The sequence below is a fragment of the Grampus griseus genome (assembly GCF_964374135.1).
Source record: "Grampus griseus genome assembly, chromosome: 12".
Taxonomy (NCBI): Eukaryota; Metazoa; Chordata; class Mammalia; order Artiodactyla; family Delphinidae; genus Grampus; species Grampus griseus.
Window position 1 is genome coordinate 63,432,758 of NC_139006.1, and position 22,673 is coordinate 63,455,430.

The 22,673-nt window shown below is 36.6% G+C and overlaps 1 protein-coding gene across 3 annotated transcripts in view; it reads right to left on the reverse strand.

Moving 5' to 3' along the window:
- SMAD2 (SMAD family member 2) overlaps positions 1 to 22,673 on the reverse strand; it is a 96,698-nt gene that overhangs the window by 5,984 nt on the left and 68,041 nt on the right. For all 3 annotated transcript variants that reach the window (XM_082668199.1, XM_082668198.1, XM_082668197.1), the window contains 2 exons: positions 2,751 to 2,804; positions 1,344 to 1,556 (listed from right to left, as the gene is read on the reverse strand). In XM_082668199.1, the coding sequence (XP_082524325.1) occupies positions 1,344 to 1,556; positions 2,751 to 2,804 (267 nt within the window). The remainder of the gene's footprint in view (positions 1 to 1,343; positions 1,557 to 2,750; positions 2,805 to 22,673) is intronic.

The following is a 22,673-nucleotide window of genomic DNA, read 5'->3' on the forward strand; positions in this document are numbered from 1 at the left end:
ACAGCACTCTAAAATTTTGTACAGAAGTAAATAAGGTAGGGTAAACCTTTTGTTAAATGTTTATGCAGAGCCCTAATTAGAACATGGAAAAATCAGAACTGTTTTACTGAAAAGAGGGCAGATATTCAGAGGCCTTCCTCACCTATAAGATACCTGAGTACCTTAGGAAGATGATATAAAATATACACATCAAGCAAGATTTGAGAAATTCCACATGGAGCCAACTAACAGACCTCTGAAGTCACTAGCACTTTGCAATATCACATTGACTCTTTAGTGATCAGCATTATTTCTCATAGGAGGTGATGGTTAATTAAATGAACAGAAGCAAATTATTATCAAAAGAAGTTACTTTAAGGTGATGAGAACTATGTTAGTTATTTTTGTGGCGCTCAAACTATTTTTTACCTCATTGTCAAAAAACTACTGACGACCCAAAGAGTTGTTGTTTATGTGGATTACATCTATGCAAACTTACCATATTATGTGTGAAAACTGAGATTCAAAAAAATTAATTCATTTGAAAATCAAAATAATAAACCCACTACATATTAACATAAACAAGTTTGTGAAAAATAACTATTTTGCAAACCAAAGAAAAAATTAGTGAGAAGAGTAGCAATGTTTTATATTTTTGCAAATATCCTTAATGTCTGGCTTAAGAGAAGACAGTAGAATTCTCATCAGAGTCTACGTTTAATTCCTTGCAAAATCGTAAGCCTTGTAAGCCTCTGGAATACTTCACTGTACAGTCAAGAGAGAACAAGAGTGAAAATGGCAAACAGCATCTTAGTACCACTGTGAAAATTGTTTTTACCTCACCAACTCGCTGAAAGGGTGCCTGGGATTACCACATTTTGAGATTCTATGAATTATTTTTGAACAAATTAAATGGTCGTTCTTGTTTTAGAAATCCTGCATCAGATTAACAGTGTGCAGATCTGACATATGAATTCACTGAAAGGGGGAAAAAACTAGGAGATGTAAACAAACTGAAAAAAAACCTCATGATTTGTTAAAATTACATCCCTAAAATCTGAACATGACAATTTTATGACTGGTAGAGGCTCAGCAGAGTAAAGTTATTTTAACACGTATTTATTGAAGGACTTCCCAGTATCGAGGGTGCCAAATTAACAGAAGCTCAAGATAAAAGTTCACAGACAGAAGGATCACCAGGATCTACTAAAAGCTGTGAAGCTGTGCACTTCAACATGACTGCCCTTAAGGTGGGAGAGAGAAGGCAGGCTTTTTTGCACACAATCTCTTGATGTGGTAAACCACATAATGCTCACATTATGAGTATATGGCACTGGTTTTTCACATAAGGGAAAAAAACATACCTATATGTCTTCTTGTCATTTCTACTGTAGCATTTCTGTTGACGTTAGAGAGTAAACCTAGGCAGAACCTCTCTGAATTTGATGGATCTGTGAAGCCGTCTACGGTGAGTGAGGGCTGTGATGCATGGAAGGTCTCTCCAACCCTCTGGTTTAATTCGTAATACGCTATTGAACACCAAAATGCAGGTTCTGAGTAAGTAACAGGCTGCAAATCTGGGGAAGAAAAAACAAACACATAAAAGAAATGTGTGTGAATAATTCAAGCCACCTCAAGCCAAGAATAGACTGAATATCATCACCTTTACATGTTCTATGCCAGCCTACACTGGCAACAGCCCAGGAAACAGACTTAACATCTACATCACGAACTCCAGATTCCAAAGAGCACTCCAGATTTTCAATTTCTCAAATATCCCCTATCTCATTAAGTCATTCTAATCTTCAAACAGCTTTCTTAGACTTTATGGTGGATCATTTATTCTAACAGTAGTTTTACCCTGCTTGTGCCACAGTCAATTTGCATTATAAAGTTAATTTTGGGTAGGACAGAGTAGAACAAAGCTGAAGCAAAGATTAATGAGTCAAAAGCCACAGGGGAAAAAAAGATGTCATGATAGGATACAAAATACAACATATTTTTGACATTTGTCTATTTTAACATGAGATTCTCACTGAGTTACCCTAGTTACAAAAATAGAAAACCCAAATATACACAAGAAACAGAAAGTAATAAAACATACAAAAAAAAAAAAAAGAAAACATACAGTATGCAAGTGGAAACAGAATATAAATCAAAAGAATCTACATATTTCATGGGAAAATGAGGATCACATGTATTTAAGTGCTGTCATTTTGATTAAAATGCATCATAAGCAATATCATGGGAAAAAAATGACAATTTTGTAGAACAAATTCCAATGTGTAGAAACTGAAAAGGAATTGTGAAATAGTGAGGTAAAATGAAGACCAAGAATAAACTACAGACCGTATACACACATATATACATATGTATTAGCTATCACATATATATATCATCTCCCATACTACATGTACATGTGAGTGATATATGTCTATATATATTTATACACACATCTCATATGAATAATTGCTATTATAAAATACATCAGAAACTAAATATATACATAAAAATCTAGCCATATAAGAACATTTTTCATGAATATGATTTCCATGAATAAAAAGATTATTAACTTCTTGTATGTGCCAGGAGAAAAGAGTTTTAGTAATATTGAGGCACATTATCAGTATCATTTTTAGAAAGCACTAAGTTGAACAATCATTTGATTATTCGCTGGGATCTCTTTCTCATATATATGGAAAATAATTACCAGAAAGGACATTTAATTAAAAAGGTATAAAAACAGTAGGGGAAAAGTATTTGCAACTTACCCAAACTATGATTAACAGGGGAAAGAGTAGTAGGAGATAGTTCTGCTGGAGATCCTGAAACAAAAGATTCAATTTTAAACCAGCTGTAAAAGTATTTCCATAAGTTCTAACCAAATAAATAATAAAACTGATTGTATCTGGTTGTAATGGTCACAGATGATACACAGATAATTTACATACCAAGGATTCAAAATATACAACTGCTTAATGCAAGTTTAATTTTGGAAGCTTCAATAGATAAAAGATACAAAAAAGTCCTGGCTTCAAGCTACCCTCTTCCAAAGGCATCCAATGTTGCCAGTTCTTTGTGTACCTTTCCAGAAATATTCTTCAAACCATATAATATATTGTGTTCTGTGCCTCCTGCTTTTTATGTACAAATGGTAACACAGTTCTGAACTTTGCTTTTATATTACTTATTCTATCAGAGATGTTGATGTGTTTCCCTTTTACTTATGTATCTATTTATCCATCCATCCATCCATTCATCTATTAGCTGCATAACATTACATTATGGAATATTATGATCCCATATTGATGGATATTCAGGTTATCTTCAATCTTTTGCTTTAAGAACCAAGATTCCAATAACTAATCTCGCACACTATGCACATTCTCAATTGTATCTTAAGGGTAGGCTCTAAAAGAGAAACTGCCAAATCAAAGGGTTGTCCATCTGTAATTTGATAAATTTTGCCAAAATTGTCATCTATAGAGGTTGTACCAGTTTACATTCCCAGCAACAACATAAATAGGGGAGGCTCATGTGCTATTGTTGATAAGTAAGAACAAGGTCTTAACAAGTATAGTTTTAATTTGTATCTCTCTTATAAATGACACTGAGCAGTTGAATACTTGTTTATATTTTATTTCCTTCCTGTGAATAGTCTGTTCTTTTCTTTTGCTCAATTTTCTATTGTGGTGTTGGTCACTTTTCTCACTGATTTACAGAAGGCTCTTTATTGTTTTAGTGATATTAGTCCTTTCATGGTATGAGATGTAAATATTTGGTCATCTGGCTTATGATTCTTCATCCCAATTTTGACTAAGCAGTATTAAAAAAAACTTTTATGTGATATAATTTACCAATCATTTTGGGGTATGTCACATTTTGATAAAACAGTGGTGATACCAGAAATTCTTGGCTTACTCTTAACTTTAAGGAACTACTTCTAGTATTTGCCCATTAAGTATGATGCTGGCTGTGAGGATGAGAGAGAGAAAATTCTTTATTTAGGAATTCTGAATCAATAATCGTATGCAATACTGGTCTGCAGATTTATGTTGCAAGCACAAATGTTACGCTGTCTCATAAAGACAAGCTAGAAGATTTAAGTCTTTTCTATGCTCTGTAACAGTTTATTTAAACTACTTAGCATTGGAATAACACATTCTTTAATATTTCAGTAGAATTCCCATGTGAAATTCTTTGCAGTTAAAAATTTTCTAGGGTTTATTCTAAGACACTTCTCTATTGCTTCTATGAAGGTTGACTGTTCAGGCAGCTCTATTTCCTGGAGTCAGTTTCAGTAAATTATATTTATTAGAAAAGTATTCATTTCTTCCAGTTTTAGGTAAACTTGCTAAAATCTAATCAAGAAAATAAGGGAGGAGGGGGCACAAACACATAAAATAAGAAAAAGAAGGAAGAACCACAGACACAAGAAAAACAGTGACTGAGATTACTTCACTCACTTTCATGCAACTAAATTTTAAAACATATTTGTTGTAAACTGTTGTTAAATAATATTATAATTGTAGGAAAAATTTTGTTTTCTTATCATTATTCTCTACATATTTTGAAAATGTTACCCAAAAAAGCATGACTTACAGCCCCCAAGCTTTAAAAATATAGCAATGGCATAGATGTAGAATAAGGTCAGATGCCCCCTGTGGACCTCTCCCCTCTCCACACTATAACCATGACCTAAAATACCAGGCAACACAGGTGAAAGAGCAATTTCCACATAAACAAATGAATCAAAAATAAAGAACAGGTGATAATGATTTTTGAGAAGACAGAACAGCCTTCCATAACAAAGTTCTTATGTTCTTTTTTTATTCTTCAGTTTGAAAAATCTGTTGGCAAGTCACAACAGGTACAGCTATGAAAGGTCAAAATATATTTAGAACAATGAACTAAAACTCACTGCTGTTTCCTGAAGCTGAGATAAAATAAACAAAGCCACTATTAGAAATGGAGGAAACTGCCCAATTTTTCATCTTTTAACTGTTTACTCCCTCTATTAAATACTTATAAGAAGTGACTAGTAGAGTCACAGTTCATTAATTTAGACTAAGAGGAGTCCAGTCAGATGTGATAAAAGTTAGAACTATATATTATGAAAAGGAAAGTCGATTAAAATCATATATAAAATTTTTAGAAGTTAAATTAAGCTAAAAATTTATTAGCTAACAGAAGTTTTTAGAAACTTTTTTCTTAAACAGAGCCAGGTTAAATGATGATTAACCTACTAGTTATTCGTACATACATGCTTCTACTGAAGTCTGGAACTTCCAGTTATGAGAAGTAATGATCTCACTATTTAAAGCTAGTTTCTATTACTTGCAGCTAAAACATCTAGAGAAATCCTTGTGCACATAACCTTGCATACAAGTTCGCAGATATTTGTAGGATACATTTTTTCAACAAGGAAATGTTAGATCAAAAGGAATGTGAGGTTAAACTTTTGTAAGTACCAAAGTACCCTCCCAAAATGTTTAGATCCACCAACAGTTTATGAGCGTTTCTTCATGCCATGTCACTACCTTCTGACATATAACAATTTGAAAGGTTTAAATGGGGCAACTCTGATATTTAAAAATTTTACTTATTTTTATTTTGTTATAAATAGTGCACTCATGTTCTTTATGTCCCTTTTCTATTAACTACTGTCTTTTTCCTCTTTATTTGTAAGTTTTAAATTTAGAAATCAGTTATTAGGCTTGTCATACATTTACAAACATTTCCCCAAGATTTTTGGTTTGTTTTGGTAGGTCGTTCAAGGTTAAAAACAAATTTTTATAACATTATTTTTTAGAGTTTTAGGTTCACAGCAAAATTGAGCATAATTTACAAGAGTTCCCATATACCCATACATGTATAACCTCGCCTGCCATCAGAGTCGCGTGCCACAACGTCAATTTATTGTAACTGAGGAACCTACACAGACATCATTATCACTCGAAGCCCTTAATTTACATTAGGGTTCATCCTTGGTTCTGTACTTTGTACAAATTTTGACAAATGTATAATGACATGTATTCACTGTTGTAGTTTCATACCAAATAGTTACACTTCCCTAAAAATCTTCTGTGCTTACCTGTTCATCCCTCCCTGCCCTCTAGCCCCTAGCAATCACTGATCTTGTTACTGTCTCTATAGTTGTTTGTGCCTTTTCCGGAACATCACATAGCTGGAATCATAAAGTATGTAGCCTTCTCAGATTGGCTTCTTTGACTTGTAATATGCATTTAATGTTCCATGTATTTTCATGCCTTTATTTAGCAGTTTTCATTTTAGCACTGAATAACATTCCATTGTCTGGATATGCCACAGTTTATTTATTCATTCACTTACTGAAGGACATCTTGGTCGCTTCCAAATTTTGGCAATTATGAATAAAGCCACTAAAAACATCCATGTGCAAGTTTCTGTGTGTACATAAATTTTCAACTATTTTAGGTGAATACTAAGGAGCATGACTGCTGATCACATGGGAAGAGTATGTTTAGTTTTGTAAGAGTCTGCCAATCTGTCTTCCAAAGTGGCTGTACCATTCATTTTGCATTCCCATCAGCAATGATCTTGTTGCTCCACATCCTTGGCAGAATTCAGACTTTGATCATTCTAACAGGTGTGTAGTGGTAACATTTTAAATTTTATATATTCAAATTTATCAACCTTTTCTTCTATGGTTTTATATGTTGCATAGTTCTTGCTCAGATTATTTTAAAAATTCTTCAATGCCATGTCCTAGAAATTAGAGTCTCATTTTTTAATTTAAGCATTTTCTCTAAATGGAATTCATTTTGGTATGAGATAAGTTACATGCTTAGTATCTATAACTTTTTGAGAAATATTAAAATTACTTTGAATTTCTTGAGCAAAATTAACGGCAAAGAAATGTATATTTTACTTTTATAAGTTTCAGTGTGTTAACTAACCATAAGTTACTATCATTCAAATAAGAAAATAAAAATAGACTTATTCTTTCAAAAGGCATATATGGAAGAACAGGAAAGTTAAAGGCCTTAAAATCATTTAGTTTTATCTTCTTTGCATTCATATTACAGAGATAATCCCGAAGAACTAAAATTATCTACGATTTTGTTTTTATACCAAAAAAGGCTTAAACATATGCTTTAAAAGAATCTCATTTACTGAATACACAGACCAATCGCATTCACAAACCCTTCAAAAAACTGAGAATCACGATGGATTATTCCTTCAACCATATCCCTACCTAATCACCAAACAAGTCTTACCTCAGCAATATATTGCAAAGGCAGGCATTTCTCCCCATGTCATCTGAAACGAGCCAGAGGAAGTCTAGTGCAGTAGTTAAGAACAGAATTTCTAGAATCTGAGATCCTAGGTGCAAATTCCTCTGTCACTTTCTACCTATCTTTCTATGATGTTCATTGCAGTACTGTTTTTTATGAATTACATATAATGTTTAAAGTTTCTTGTTTTACCTGTTTATTTTTTATAATGAACATCCACTTGTTGCATAATTCAAAATGCTGCATTATAATTTTAACCTGTAAAATACTGTTTAACTTTTATTTGACATAGAGTGGTAAAAATGAGATTAAGCAAAAATAAAAGAAATAGGTACTATGTCAATTCCACTTTAAAAATACACACTTCCTTCATGTTTCTTTATTATGTTCTATGTATTTCCAAATTTTCTACAAGCATGAATTATGTTCATAATGAGAATACAGTTGCTCTTCTTGTGTTTTTATTTGTACCTTCTGTAGGGTTCCCCTTATGGCTAGAATGTAGAAGACTTGGAAAAAACCTTGCTCCTACAATAAGAAAATATCAGAAACACTAAAAAAAATTATATTTTTTACCAAAAAGTGACCCCAAAACTATAGATCCATTTAAGTCTAAGTGAAGTAGTTTAGAGAAGGATGAGCTCTTCCTATTTAAGTAGAGAGTGGTAACCATTTTCATTGCTGGGAGTATCTGCCAAGTTAGGACACAAACACATGTAGGATTGTACTTGCCAAAGGAGAAACCAGCTGAAATTTTAATGGCCACACGCTGGCAACTGGAATCTGAGAAGCCCAACCACAGATACAGTCTTCTTCATTAGCCAATTCTAACCCTCATGTCTTTAGCTGAGTAGTACATGCTAGCACAGGAAGTTTCAGGCAAAGGCTGCAAAGCAGTGAGAGATCCTACAGTCTCACCATACTCATATCTGAAAGACCTGCTGAGGTAGGGGACTGCCCCTCCTTAAAACCTGAGGTGATTTGATGTTAAGAATTAAATTATCACCTATTCAACTCAACTCCTAATATATGGAAGAGATTAGATGCCCAACTTAGCAACCAGAGAAAGAAAAGGGTGAGTCTTTCATAAGGAAAATATTATCTATATTACACTCTAGTATTATTTTATATACAATATCCAGCATCCAACTAAAAAAACATGAGACATGCAAAGAAGTAGGAAAAACTGACCCATAATCAAGACTTTAAAGTTAACACAAGCAAAACTACATATAAACCAGATACTGGACTTATCAGATAAAGAGTTTAAAATCGAAGTTATGAAACTGAAAAACAGATTATCTGAAATGAAGTCACTGAACTGGCTTAGAGAAGACCAAAAGTTAGACACACATATACCTTATCACTTGATTTTCAACAAAGAAACCAAGGTAAATCAATGAAGAAAGAAAAGTATCTTCAACTTATGGTGCTAAAACAACTGGACAAATGTCTACAGGAAAAGAAGAGCAGAAATGGAAAAAATGGTAGGTAAATACAAAACATTACTTTTCAATTCTTTAAAATATTTTTTTTAAAAACCTCAAAGTCTAAAGCAAAAAATAACATTTGGGGGTTTATACATATTTATAAATAAAATGTATGAAAACACTAGCACAAACGACAGAGGTAGGTGAATGGAATTATAGTGTTGTAAAGTTCCTATATTTCACATGAAGTTGTAAAATATTACAATTTAAGTAACATTCTAAATAGAAGATGATGATAGGGGATATACACTGTAATCACGAGAACACTCACTGAGAAAATAATACTAAGTGATACCGCTACAAATTCAAGAGAGTAAACAGAGTGGATTCAAATATAAATATATTCGATTAATCTAAAGAAGTCAGAAAATCAGGAACAGAGGAACAAAAACCAGATAGCACAGACAAAAAAGAAATAGAAAAATGGTAACCCAAACCCAATGATTATTAAGAACTACATTAATTATAAAGGAACTAAATACTCCAATTAAAAGACAATGATTGTTGGGCTTCCCTGGTGGCGCAGTGGTTGAGAATCTGCCTGCCAATGCAGGGGATATGGGTTCGAGCCCTAGTCTGGGAAGATCCCACATGCTGCGGAGCAACTGGGCCTGTGAGCCACAACTACTGAGCATGCGTGTCTGGAGCCTATGCTCCGCAACAAGAGAGGCCACGACAGTGACAGGCCCGCGCACTGTGATGAAGAGTGGCCCCCGCTTACCACAACTAGAGAAAGCCCTCGCACAGAAATGAAGACCCAACACAGCCAAAAATAAATAAATATATTTAAAAAAAAGAAAAGACAATGATTGTTAGATTAAGTAAGACATAGAAAGGTATCCACAAGAGACACATTTTAAATTTAAAGATGCAGGTAGACCAAAAGTAAAAGGATGGTAAAAGTAAATATACCATGCCACCTGTGAAATAAGAATATATGGTGATGTTTATATGAGACACATTTTATAAAAAGGGTCACTTCATCAGCAGGACAATTTAAATGTGCACCACTTAATAACAGAGATTCAAAATACATGAAGCAGGGGCTTCCCTGGTGGCACAGTGGTTGAGAGTCCGCCTGCCAATGCAGGGGACACGGGTTCGTGCCCCGGTCTGGGAAGATCCCACATGCCGCAGAGTGGCTAGGCCTGTGAGCCATGGCCGCTGAGCCTACGCGTCCAAAGCCTGTGCTCCGCAGTGCGAGAGGCCACAGCAGTGAGAGGCCCATGTACCGCAAAAAAAAAAAAAAAAAAAAAATACATGAAGCAAAAACTGACAGGACTAAAAGGAAAAACAGACAAATCCAAAGTCACAGTTAAGAGATTTTAACCCTCCTCTCTGTGACTGGTATAACAAATAGAAAGAAATCAGACAGAGTCAAGATTTAAACAATACCATCAATGATCCTAAGTGACACTTAGAGTAACACTACAATTGAACAACATTTTTAAAAGTATAAATGGAACTCTCATCAAGATAAATAAGCCATGTTGTGGCATAAAATAATTTTTAGTAAATTTCAAAGGACTGAAATCATACATAGTGTATTTGATTCATAATGGAATTAAGTGAGAAATCAATGAACTATATAGAAAACCCCCATACTTCTAAAAGACCAGACTTCTAAATAATCATGGATCAAAGAAGATATCACAAGAATTCGAAAAAACTTTAATGATAATAATAATTAAATAACAACGAAAGGGGGGGCGCCTTCAAGATGGGGGAGGAGTAAAACATGGGAGATCACCTTCCTCCCCACAAATACATCAAAACTACATCTACATGTGGAACAACTCCTACAGAACACCTACTGAACGCTGGCAGAAGACCTCAGACTTCCCAAAAGGCAAGAAACTCCCCACGCACCTGGGTAGGGCAAAAGAAAAAAGAAAAAACAGAGACAAAAGAATAGGGACGGGACCTGCACCTCTGGAAGGGAGCTGTGGAGGAGGAAAAGTTTCCACACACTAGGAAGCCCCTTCAATGGCGGAGACGCAGGGTAGCGGGGGGGAAGCTTCGGAGCCACGGAGGAGAGCACAGCAACAGGGGTGCAGAGGGCAAAGCGGAGAGATTCCCCCACAGAGGATGGGTGCCGACCGGCACTCACCAGCCTGACAGGCTTCCCTGTTCAGCTGCCGGGGCAGGTGAGCACTGGGCGCTGAGGCTCAGGCTTCGGAGGTCAGATCCCAGGGAGAGGACTGGGGTTGGCTGCATGAACACAGCCTGAAGGGGGCTAGTGCACCACAGATAGCCAGGAGGGAGTCTAGGAAAAAGTCTGGACCTGCCTAAGAGGTAAGAGACCATTATTGTTTCAGGGTGAGCGAGGAGAGGGGATTCAGAGAAACACCTAAACGAGCTCCAGAGATGGGCTCAAGCCACAGCTATCAGCGCGGACCCCAGAGATGGGGATGAGACACTAACACTGCTGCTGCAGCCAACAAGAAGCCTGTGTGCGAGCACAGGTCACTATCCATACCTCCCCACCCGGGAGCCTGTGCAGCCCGCCACTGCCAGGGTCCCGTGATCCAGGGACAACGTCCCTGGGAGAACACATGGTGCGCCTCAGGCTGGTGCAACGTCACGCCGGCCTCGGCCACCGCAGGCTCGCCCCTCATTTTGTACCCCTCACTCCCCCGAGCCCGAGTGAGAAAGAGCCCCCTAATCATCTGCTCCTTTAACCCTGTCCTGTCTGGGCGGGGAACAGATGCCCTCAGGCAACCTACACGCAGAGGTGGAGCCAAATCCAAAGCTGAGCCCCTGGGAGCTGTGCGAACAAAGAAGAGAGGCAGCTGCTCCCAGCAGCCTCGGGAGCAGCGGATTAAATCTCCACAGTCAACTTGATGTATCCTTCATCTGTGGAATACCTGAATAGACAACAAATAATCCCAAAATTGAGGTGATGGACTTTGGGAGCAACTACAGGCTTGGGGTTTGCTTTCTGCATCTAATTTGTTTCTGGTTTTATGTTATTCTTAGTTTAGTATTTAGAGTTTATTATCATTGGTAGATTTGTTCATTGATTTGGTTGCTCTCTTCCTTTTTAAATTTTTTTTATATATATATATATTTTCCTTTTTCTCATTTTGTGAGTATGTGTAAGCTTCTTTGTGTGGTTTTGTCTATATAGTTTTGCTTTTGCCATTTGTCCTAGGGTTCTGGCTGTCCTTTTGTTTTTCTTTTTTAATATAGTTTTTAATGCTTGTTATCATTGGAGAATTTGTTTTTTGGTTTGGTTGCTCTCTGCTTTCTTTCTTTTTTTTTTACTTCCTAGTTTTTTTATTTTTAATAATTTTTTTCTATTTTAATAACTTTATTTTATTTATTTATTTTCCTACTTTCTAATTTTTTCTTCTCTCCCTTTTCTTCTGAGCCGTGTGGCTGACAGGGTCTTGGTACGATGGTCGGGTGTCAGGCCTGAGCCTGTGAGGTGGGAGAGCCAAGTTCAGGACATTAGTCCACCAGAGACCTCCTGGCCCCACGGAATATCAAACAGGGAAAGGTTTCCCAGAGATCTCCACCTCAACGCTAAGACCGAGCTGCACTCAACAACCAGCAAGCTACAGTGCTGGACACCCTATGCCAAACAACTAGCAAGACAGGAACACAAAACCACCAATTAGCAGAGAGGCTGCCTAAAATGGTAAGTTCACAAACACCCCAAAACACACCACTGGACGTGGCCCTGCCCACCAGAAAGACAAGATCCAGCCTCATCCACCAGAACATGGGTGCCAGTCCCCTCTACCAGGAAGAGGTACACAACCCACTGAAACAACCTTACCCACTGGGAGCAGACACCAAAAACAACGGGAACTATGAACCTGCAGCCTGTGAAACACAGACCCCAAACACTGTAAGTTAAGCAAAATGAGAAGACAGAGAAATACACAGCAGATGCACAAGGGGAACACCCACCAGACCAAACAAATGAGGAGGAAACAGGCAGTCTACCTGAAAAAGACTTCAGAGTAATGATAGTAAAGATGATCCAAAATCTTGGAAACAGAATGGGGAAAATACAAGAAATATTTAACAAGGACCTAGAAGACCTAAAGAACACACAAACAATGATGAACAACACAATAAATGAAATTAAAAATTCTCTAGAAGAAATCAATAGCAGAATAACTGAGGCAGAAGAACTGGTAAGTGACCTGGAAGATAAAATAGTGGAAATAACTACCGCAGAGCAGAATAAAGGAAAAAGAATGACAAGAATTGAGGACAATCTGAGAGACGTCTGGGACAGCATTAAACACACCAACATTTGAATTACTGGGGTCCCAGAAGAAGATATTAAAAAAGGGACTGAGAAAATATTTGAAGAGATTATAGTTGAAAACTTCCCTAATGTGGGAAAGAAAATAGTCAATCAAGTTCAGGAAGCACAGAGAGTCCCAAACAGGATAAATTCAAGGAGGAACACGCCAAGACACATTTTAATCAAACTATCAAAAATTAAATACAAAGAAAAAATATTAAAAGCAGCAAGGGAAAAGCAACAATTAACATACAAGGGAATCCCCATAAGGTTACCAGTTGAACTTTCAGCAGAAACTCTGCAAGCCAGAAGGGAGTGGCAGGACATATTTAAAGTGATGGAAGAGAAAACCCTACAACCAAGATTACTCTACCCAGCAAGGATCTCATGAAGATTCGATGGAAGAATTAAAACCCTTACAGACAAGCAAAAGCTAAAAGAATTCAGCACCACCAAACCAGCTATACAACAAATGCTAAAGGAACTTCTCTAGGCAGGAAACACAAGAGAAGGAAAAGACCTACAATAACAAACCTAAAACAATTAAGAAAATGGTTAACAGGAACATACATATCGACAGCTACCTTAAACGTAAATGGATTAAATGCTGCATCCAAAAGATACAGACTGGCTGAACGGATAAAAAAAGAAGACCCTTATATATGCTGTCTACAAGAGACCCACTTCAGACCTAGGGACACATACACACTGAAAGTGACAGGATTGAAAAAGATATTCCACGCAAATGGAAATCAAAAGAAAATTGGAGTAGCAAATCTCATATCAGACAAAACAGACTTTGAAATAAAGACTATTACAAGAGATAAGGAAGGACACTACATAATGATCAAGGATCAATCCAAGAAGAAGATATAACAATTGTAAATATATATGCACCCAACATAGGAGCACCTCAATACTTTAGGCAAATGCTAAGAGCCATAAAAGGGGAAACTGAAGGTAACACAATCACAGTAGGGGATTTCAACACCCCACTTTCACCAATGGACTGATCATGCAAAACGAAAATAAATAAGGAAACACTAGCTTTAAATGATACATTAAACAAGAGGGACTTAACTGATATTTATAGGACATTCCATCCAGCAGATTACACTTTGTTCTCAAGTGCTCATGGAACATTCTCCAGGAGAGACCATATCGAGGGTCACAAATAAACCCTTGGTAAATTTAAGAAAACTGAAATCATATCAAGTATCTTATCCGACCACAACACTATGAGACTGGATATCAATTACAGGAAAAAATGTGTAATAAATACAAATACATGGAGGCTAAACAATACATTACTAAATAACCAAGAGATCATTGAAGAAATCAAAAAGGAAACCAAAAAATACCTAGAGACAAATGACAATGAAAACACAATGATCCAAAACCTATGGGATGCAGTAAAAGCATTTCTAAGAGGGAAGTTTATAGCTATACAAGCCTACCTCAAGAAACATCTCAAATAAACAATCTAAACTTACACCTAAAGGCACTAGAGAAAGAAGAACTAACAAAATACAAAGTCAGCAGAAGGAAAGAAATCATACAGATCAGAAATAAAGGAAAAAGAAATGAAGGAAATGATAGCAAAGATCAATAAAACTAAAAGCTGGTTCTTTGAGAAGATAAACAGAATTGATAAGCTATTAGCCAGATTCATCAAGAAAAAAAGGGAGAAGACTCAAATCAATAGAATTAGAAATGAAAAAGGAGAAATAACAACTGACACTGCAGAAATACAAAGGATCATGAGAGATTACTACAAGCAACTATATGCCAATAAAATGGACAACCTGGAAGAAATGGACAAATTCTTAGAAATGCACAACCTTCTGAGACTGAACCAGGAAGAAATAGAAAATATAAACAGACTAATCACAAGCACTGAAACTGAGACTGCGATCAAAAATTTTCAAACGAACAAAAGCCCAGGACCAGACAGCTTCACAGGCAAATTCTATCAAACATTTAGAGAAGAGCTAACACCTATCCTTCTGAAACTCTTCAAAACACAGCAGAGGGAGGAACACTCCCAAACTCATTCTACGAGGCCACCATCATCCTGATACCAAAACCAGACAAACATGCCACAAAAAAAGAAAACTACAAACCAATATCACTGATGAACACAGATGCAAAAATCCTCAACAAAATACTAGCAAACAGAATCCAGCAGCACATTAAAAGGATCACACACCATGATGAAGTGGGGTTTATCTCAAGAATGCAAGGATTCTTCAATGTACACAAATCAATCAATGTGATAAGCCAAATTAACAACCTGAAGGAGAAAAACCTTATGATTATCTCAACTGACGCAGAAAAAGCTTCTGACAGTATTCAACACCCATTTATCATACAAACCCTCCAGAAAGTAGGCACAGAGGGAACTTACCTCAACATAATAAAGGGCATATATGACAAACCCACAGCCAACATCATTCTCAATGGTGAAAAACTGAAACCATTTCCTCTAAGATAGGAAACAAGACAAGGATGTCCACTCTCGCCAATATTATTCAACATAGTTTTGGAGGTTTTAGCCACAGCAACCAGAGAAGAAAGAGAAATAAAAGGAATCCAAATTGGAAAAGAAGAATTAAAGCTGTCACTGTTTGCCGATGGCATGATACTATACATAGAGAATCCTAAAGATGCCACCAGAAAGATACTAGAGCTAATCAATTAATTTGGTAAAGTAGCAGGATACAAAATTAATGCACAGAAATCTCTTGCATTCCTATACAGTAATGATGAGAAACCTGAAAGAGAAATTAAGGAAACACTCCCATTTATCATTGCAACAAAAAGAATAAAATACCTAGGAATAAACCTACCTAAGGAGACAAAAGACCTGTATGCAGAAAACTATAAGACACTGATGAAAGAAATGAAAGATGATACAAACGGAGAGATATACCATGTTCTTCGATTGGACGAATCAATATTGTGAAAATGACTATACTACCCAAAGCAATCTAGAGATTCAATGCAATCCCTATCAAACTACCAACAGCATTTTTGACAGAACTACAACAAAAAAATTTCACAATTTGTATGGAAACACCAAAGACCCAGATTAGCCAAAGCAATCTTGAGAAAGAAAAACGGAGCTGGAAGAATCAGGATCCCTAACTTCAGACTATACTAAAAACGTACAGTAATCAAGGCAGTATGGTATTGGCACAAAAATAGAAATATAGATCAATAGAAAAGGATAGAAAGCCCAGAGATAAACCCATGCACACATGGTCACCTTATCTTTGATAAAGGAGGTAAGAATATAAGATAAACTCATGCACATATGGTCACTTTATCTTTGATAAAAGAGGTTAAGAATATACAGTGGAGAAAAGCCATCCTCTTCAGTAAGTGGTACTGGGAAAACTGGACAGCTACACGGAAAAGAATGAAATTAGAACACTCCCTAACACCATACACAAAAATAAACTCAAAATGGATTAAAGACCTAATAAAGGGCAGACACTATAAAACTTTTAGAGGACAACATAGGCAGAACACTCTATGATATAAATCAAAGCAAGGTCCTTTTTGACCCACCTCCTAGAGAAATGGAAATAAAAACAAAAATAAACAAATGGGACCTAATGAAATTTACAAGCATTTGCACAGCAAAGGAAACCATAAACAAGATGAAAAGACAACCCTCAGGATGGGAGAAAATATTTGCAAACGAAGCAACTGACAAAGGATTAATCTCCAAAATATATAGGCAGCACATGCAGCTCAATATCAAAAAAAACAAACAACCCAATCCAAAAATGGGCAGAAGACCTAAACAGAAATTTCTCCAAAGAAGATATACAGATTGCCAACAAACACATGAAAGGATTCTCAACATCACTTATTATTAGAGAAATGCAAATCAAAGCTACAATGAGTTATCACCTCACACTGGTCAGAATGGCTATCATCAAAGAAATCTACAAACAATAAATGCTGGAGAGGGTGTGGAGAAAAGGGAACCCTCTTGCACTGTTGGTGGGAACGTAAACTGATACAGCCACTACGGAGAACAGTATGGAGGTTCCTCAAAAAACTCAAAATAGGACTACCATATGACAGAGCAATCCCCTTACTTGGCATATACCCTGAGAAAACCATAACTCAAAAAAAGAGTCATGTACCACAATGTTCACTGCAGCTTTATTTACAATAGCCAAGACATGGAACCAACCAAAGTGTCCATCTTAGTGTCAACCTAAGATGAATGGATAAAGAATATGTATATATATACATATATACAATGGAATATAACTCAGCCATAAAAAGAAACGAAATTGAGTTATTTGTACTGAGGTGGATGGATCATACAGAGTGGAGTAAGTCAGAAAGAGAAAAACAAATACTGTATGCTAACACATATATATTAAATCTTAAAAAAAAAAAAGGTTCTGAAGAACCTTGGGGCTAGACAGGAATAAAGATGCAGACATAGAGAATGGACTTCAGGACATGGGGAGGGGGAAGGGTAGGCTGGGAGGAAATGAGAGAGTGGCATGGACATATATACACTACAAAATGTAAAACAGATAGCTATTGGAAAGCAGCTGCATAGCACAGGGAGATCAGCTCATTGCTCTTTGCCCACCAAGAGGGGTGGGATAGGGAGGGTGAGAGGGAGACGCAAGAGAGAGGCCATATGCGGATAGATGTATATGTATAGCTCATTCACTTTGTTATACAGCAGAAACTAACACACCATTATGAAGCAATTATGCTCCAATAAAGATGTTGAATAATAATAATAATAATGAAAAATAACTTATTAAAACTTTTGGTATGAAGCTAAAGTACGGCTTAGAGGGAAATTTTAATTTTAAATGCTTACATTAGAAAAGAATTAATGACCAGTCACTCCCATCAGGAAACGTGCACAATCCTCTTAGATAGCCTCATCCAGCAGAGGGCAGACAGCAGAAGCAAGAAGAGCTACGATCCTGCAGCCTGTGGAACAAAAACCACATTCACAGAAAGGTAGACAAGATGAAAAGGCAGAGGGCTATGTACCAGATGAAGGAACAAGATAAAACCCCAGAAAAACAACTAAATGAAGTGGAGATAAGCCAGCTTCAAGAAAAAGAATTTAGAATAATGATAGTGAAGATGATCCAGGACCTCGGGAAAAAAATGGAGGCAAAGATCAAGAAGGTGCAAGAAATGTTTAATAAAGACCTAGAAGAATTAAAGAACAAACAGAGATGAACAATACAATAACTGAAATGACAAACACACTACGAGGAATCAACAGCAGAATAACTGAGGCAGAAGAACGGATAAGTGACCTAGAAGACAGAATGGTGGAATTCACGGCTGCAGAACAGAATAAAGAAAAAAGAATGAAAAGAAATGAAGACAGCCTAAGAGACCTCTGGGACAACATTAAACACAACAACATTCGCATTATTGGGGTCCCAGAAGGAGAAGAGAGAGAGAAAGGACCCGAGCAAATATATGAAGAGATTATAGTCTAAAACTTCCCTAACACGGGAGAGGAAATAGCCACCCAAGTCCAGGAAGCGCAGACAGTCCCATACAGGATAAACCCAAGGAGAAAGACACCGAGACACACAGTAATCAAACTGGCAAAAATTAAATACAAAGAAAAATTATTGAAAGCAGCAAGGGAAAAACGACAAATAACATATAAAGGAGCTCCTATAAGGTTAACAGCTGATTTCTCAGCAGAAACTCTACAAGCCAGAAGGGAGTGGCATAACATATTTAAAGTGATGAAAGGGAAGAACCCACAACCAAGATTACTCTACCCGGCAAGGATCTCATTCAGATTTGATGGAGAAATCAAAAGCTTTACAGACAAGCAAAAGCTAAAAGAATTCAGCCCCCACAAACCAGCTCTACAACAAATGTTTAGGAACTTCTTCTCTAAGTGGGAAACACAAGAGAAGAAAAGGACCTACAAAAACAAACCCAAAACAATTAAGAAAATGGTCATAGGAACATACATATCGATAATTACCTTAAACGTGAATGGATTAAATGCCCCAATCAAAAGGCAGAGGCTCACTGAATGAATACAAAAACAAGACCCACACATATGCTGTCTCTACAAGAGACCCACTTCAGACCTAGGGACACATACAGACTGAAAGTGAGGGGATGGAAAAAGATATTCCATGCAAATGGAAATCAAAAGAAAGCTGGAGTAGCAATACTCACATCAGATAAAACAGACCTTAAAATAAAGAATGTTATAGGAGACAAGGAAGGACACGACATAATGATCAAGGGATCAATCCAAGAAGAAGATATAACAATTATAAATATATATGCACCCAACATAGGAACACATCAATACATAAGGCAAGTGCTAAAAACTATAAGAGGAAATCGACAGTAACACAATAATAGTGGGGGACTTTAACACCTCACTTACACCAATGGACAGATCATCCAGACAATTAATAAGGAAACACAAGCTTTAAATGACACAATAGGCTTCCCTGGTGGCACAGTGGTTGAGAGTCCGCCTGCCGATGCAGGGGACACGGGTTCGTGCCCCGGTCCGGGAGGATCCCACATGCCGCGGAGCGGCTGGGCCCGTGAGCCATGGCCACTGAGCCTGTGCTCCGGAGCCTGTGCTCCACAACGGGAGAGGCCACAACAGTGAGAGGCCTGCGTACCGCAAAAAAAAAAAAAAAAAAAAAAAAAAATGACACAATAGACCAGATAGATTTAATTGATATTTATAGGACATTGCATCCAAAAACTGCAGATTACACTTTCTTCTCAAGTGCACATGAAACATTCTCCATGATGGATCACATTTTAGGTCACAAATGAAGCCTCAGTAAATTTAAGAAACTGAAATCATATCAAGCATCTTTTCTGACCACAACACTATGAGATTAGAAATCAATTACAGAGAAAAAAAGTTAAAAAAACCCACAAGCACATAGAGGCTAAACAATACATTACTAAATAACCAAGAGATCACTGAAGAAATCAAAGAGGAAATCAAAAAATACCTAGAGACAAATGACAATGAAAACATGACGATCCAAAACCTACGGGATGCAGCAAAAGCAGTTCTAAGAGGGAAGTTTACAGGAATACAATCCTACCTAAAGAAACAACAAACATCTCAAATAAACAATCTAACCTAACACCTAAAGGAACTAGAGAAAGAAGAACAACCAAAACCCAAAGTTAGTAGAAGGAAAGAAATCATAAAGATCAGAGCAGAAATAAATGAAATAGAGACAAAGAAAACAATGGCAAAGATCAATAAAACTAAAAGCTGGTTCTTTGAGAAGATAAACATAAACCATTAGCCAGACTCATCAAGAAAAAGAGGGAGAGGACTCAAAATAATAAAATTTGAAATGAAATAGAAGAAGTTACAACAGACACCGCAGAAATACAAAGCAGCCTAAGAGAATACTACAAGCAACTCTATGTCAATAAAATGGACAAATTCTGAGAAAGGTATAACCTTCCAAGACTGAACAAGGAAGAAACAGAAAATATGAGCAGACCAATCACAAGTAATGAAATTAAAACTGTGATTAAAAATCTTCCAACAAACAAAATTTCAGGACCAGATGGCTTCACAGGTGAATTCTATCAAACATTTAGAGAAGAGCTAACACCAATCCTTCTCAAACTCTTCCAAAAAATTGCAGAGGAAGGAACACTCCCAAACTCATTCTATGAGCCCACCATCACCCTGATATCAAAACCAAACATACTACAAAAAAAGAAAACTACAGACCAATATCACTGATGAATATAGATGTAGAAATCCACAACCAAAGACTAGCAAACAGAATCCAACAACACATTAAAAGGATCATACACCATGATCAAGTGGGATTTATCCCAGGAATGCAAGGATTCTTCAATATACACAAATCAATCAATGTGATACACCATATTAACAAACTGAAGAAGAAAAACCATATCATCTCAATAGACACAGAAAAAGCTTTTGACAAAATTCAACACCCATTTACGATAAAAACTCTCCAGAAAGTGGGCACAGAAGGAACCTACCTCAACAAAATAAAGCCCATATACGACAAACCCACAGCAAATACCATTCTCAATGGTGAAAAACTGAAAGCATTTCCTCTAAGATCAGGACCACAACACGGATGTGCACTCTCGCCACTACTATTCAACATAGTTTTGGAAGTCCTAGTCACGGCGATCAGAGAAGAAAAAGAAATAAAGGGAATACAAATTGGAAAAGAAGTAATACTGTCACTGTTTGCAGATGACATGATACTACACATAGAGAATCCTAAAGATGCCACCAGAAAGATACTAGAGCTAATCAATGAATTTGGTAAAGTTGCAGGATACAAAATTAATGCACAGAAATTTCTTGCATTCCTATACACTAATGATGAAAAATCTGAAAGAGAAATTAAGGAAACACTCCCATTTACCACTGCAACAAAAAGAATAAAATACCTAGGAATAAACCTACGTAGGGAGACAAAAGACCTGTACACAGAAAACTATAAGACACTGATGAAAGAAATGAAAGATGATACAAACAGATGGAGAGATATAGCATGTTCTTGGACTGGAAGAATCAATATTGTGAAAATGACTATACTACCCAAAGTAATCTGCAGATTCAACTCAATCCCTATCAAATTACCAATGGAATTTTTCTAGAACTAGAACAAAAAATCTTAAAATTTGTATGGAGACACAAAAGACTCCGAATAACCAGAGCAGTCTTAAGGGAAAAAAACGGAGCTGGAGGAATCAGACTCCCTGACTTCAGACTATACTACAAAACTACAGTAATCAAGACAATATGGTACTGGCACAAAAACAGAAATATAGATCAATGGAACAGGATAGAAAGCCCAGAGATAAACCCACACACCTATGGTCAACTAATCTATGACAAACGAGGCAAGGATATACAACGGAGAAAAGACAGTGTCTTCAATAAGTGGTGCTGGGGACACTGGACAGCTAGTTTCATGTACATGTAAAAGAACGAAATTCAAACACTCCCTAACACCATACACAAAAATAAACTCAAAATGCATTCGAGACCTAAATATAATACCTGACACTATAAAACTCTTAGAGGAAAACATAGGAAGAACACTCTTTGACATAAATCACAGCAAGATCTTTTTAGATCCATCTCCTAGAGTAATGGAAATAAAAACAAACAAATGGGACCTAATGAAACTTAAATGCTTTTGCACAGCAAAGGAAACTACAAACAAGACAAAAAGAAAACCCTCAGAATGGGAGAAAATATTTGCAAACGAATCAACAAAGATTAATCTCCAAAATATGTAAACAGCTCATGCAGTTCAATATTAAAGAAACAAACAACCCATCCAAAAATGGGCAGAAGACCTAAATAGACATTTCTCCGAAGAAGACATACAGATGGCAAAGAAGCACATGAAAAGCTGCTCGACATCACTAATTATTAGAGAAATGCAAATCAAAACTACAATGAGGTTTCACCTCACGCCAGTCAGAATGGGCATCACCAGAAAATCTCCAAACAATAAAAGCTGGAGAGGGTGTGGAGGAAAGGGAACACTCTTGCACTGTTGGTGGGAATGTAAATGGATACAGGCACTATGGAGAACAGTATGGAGGTTCTTTAAAAAACTAAAAAAT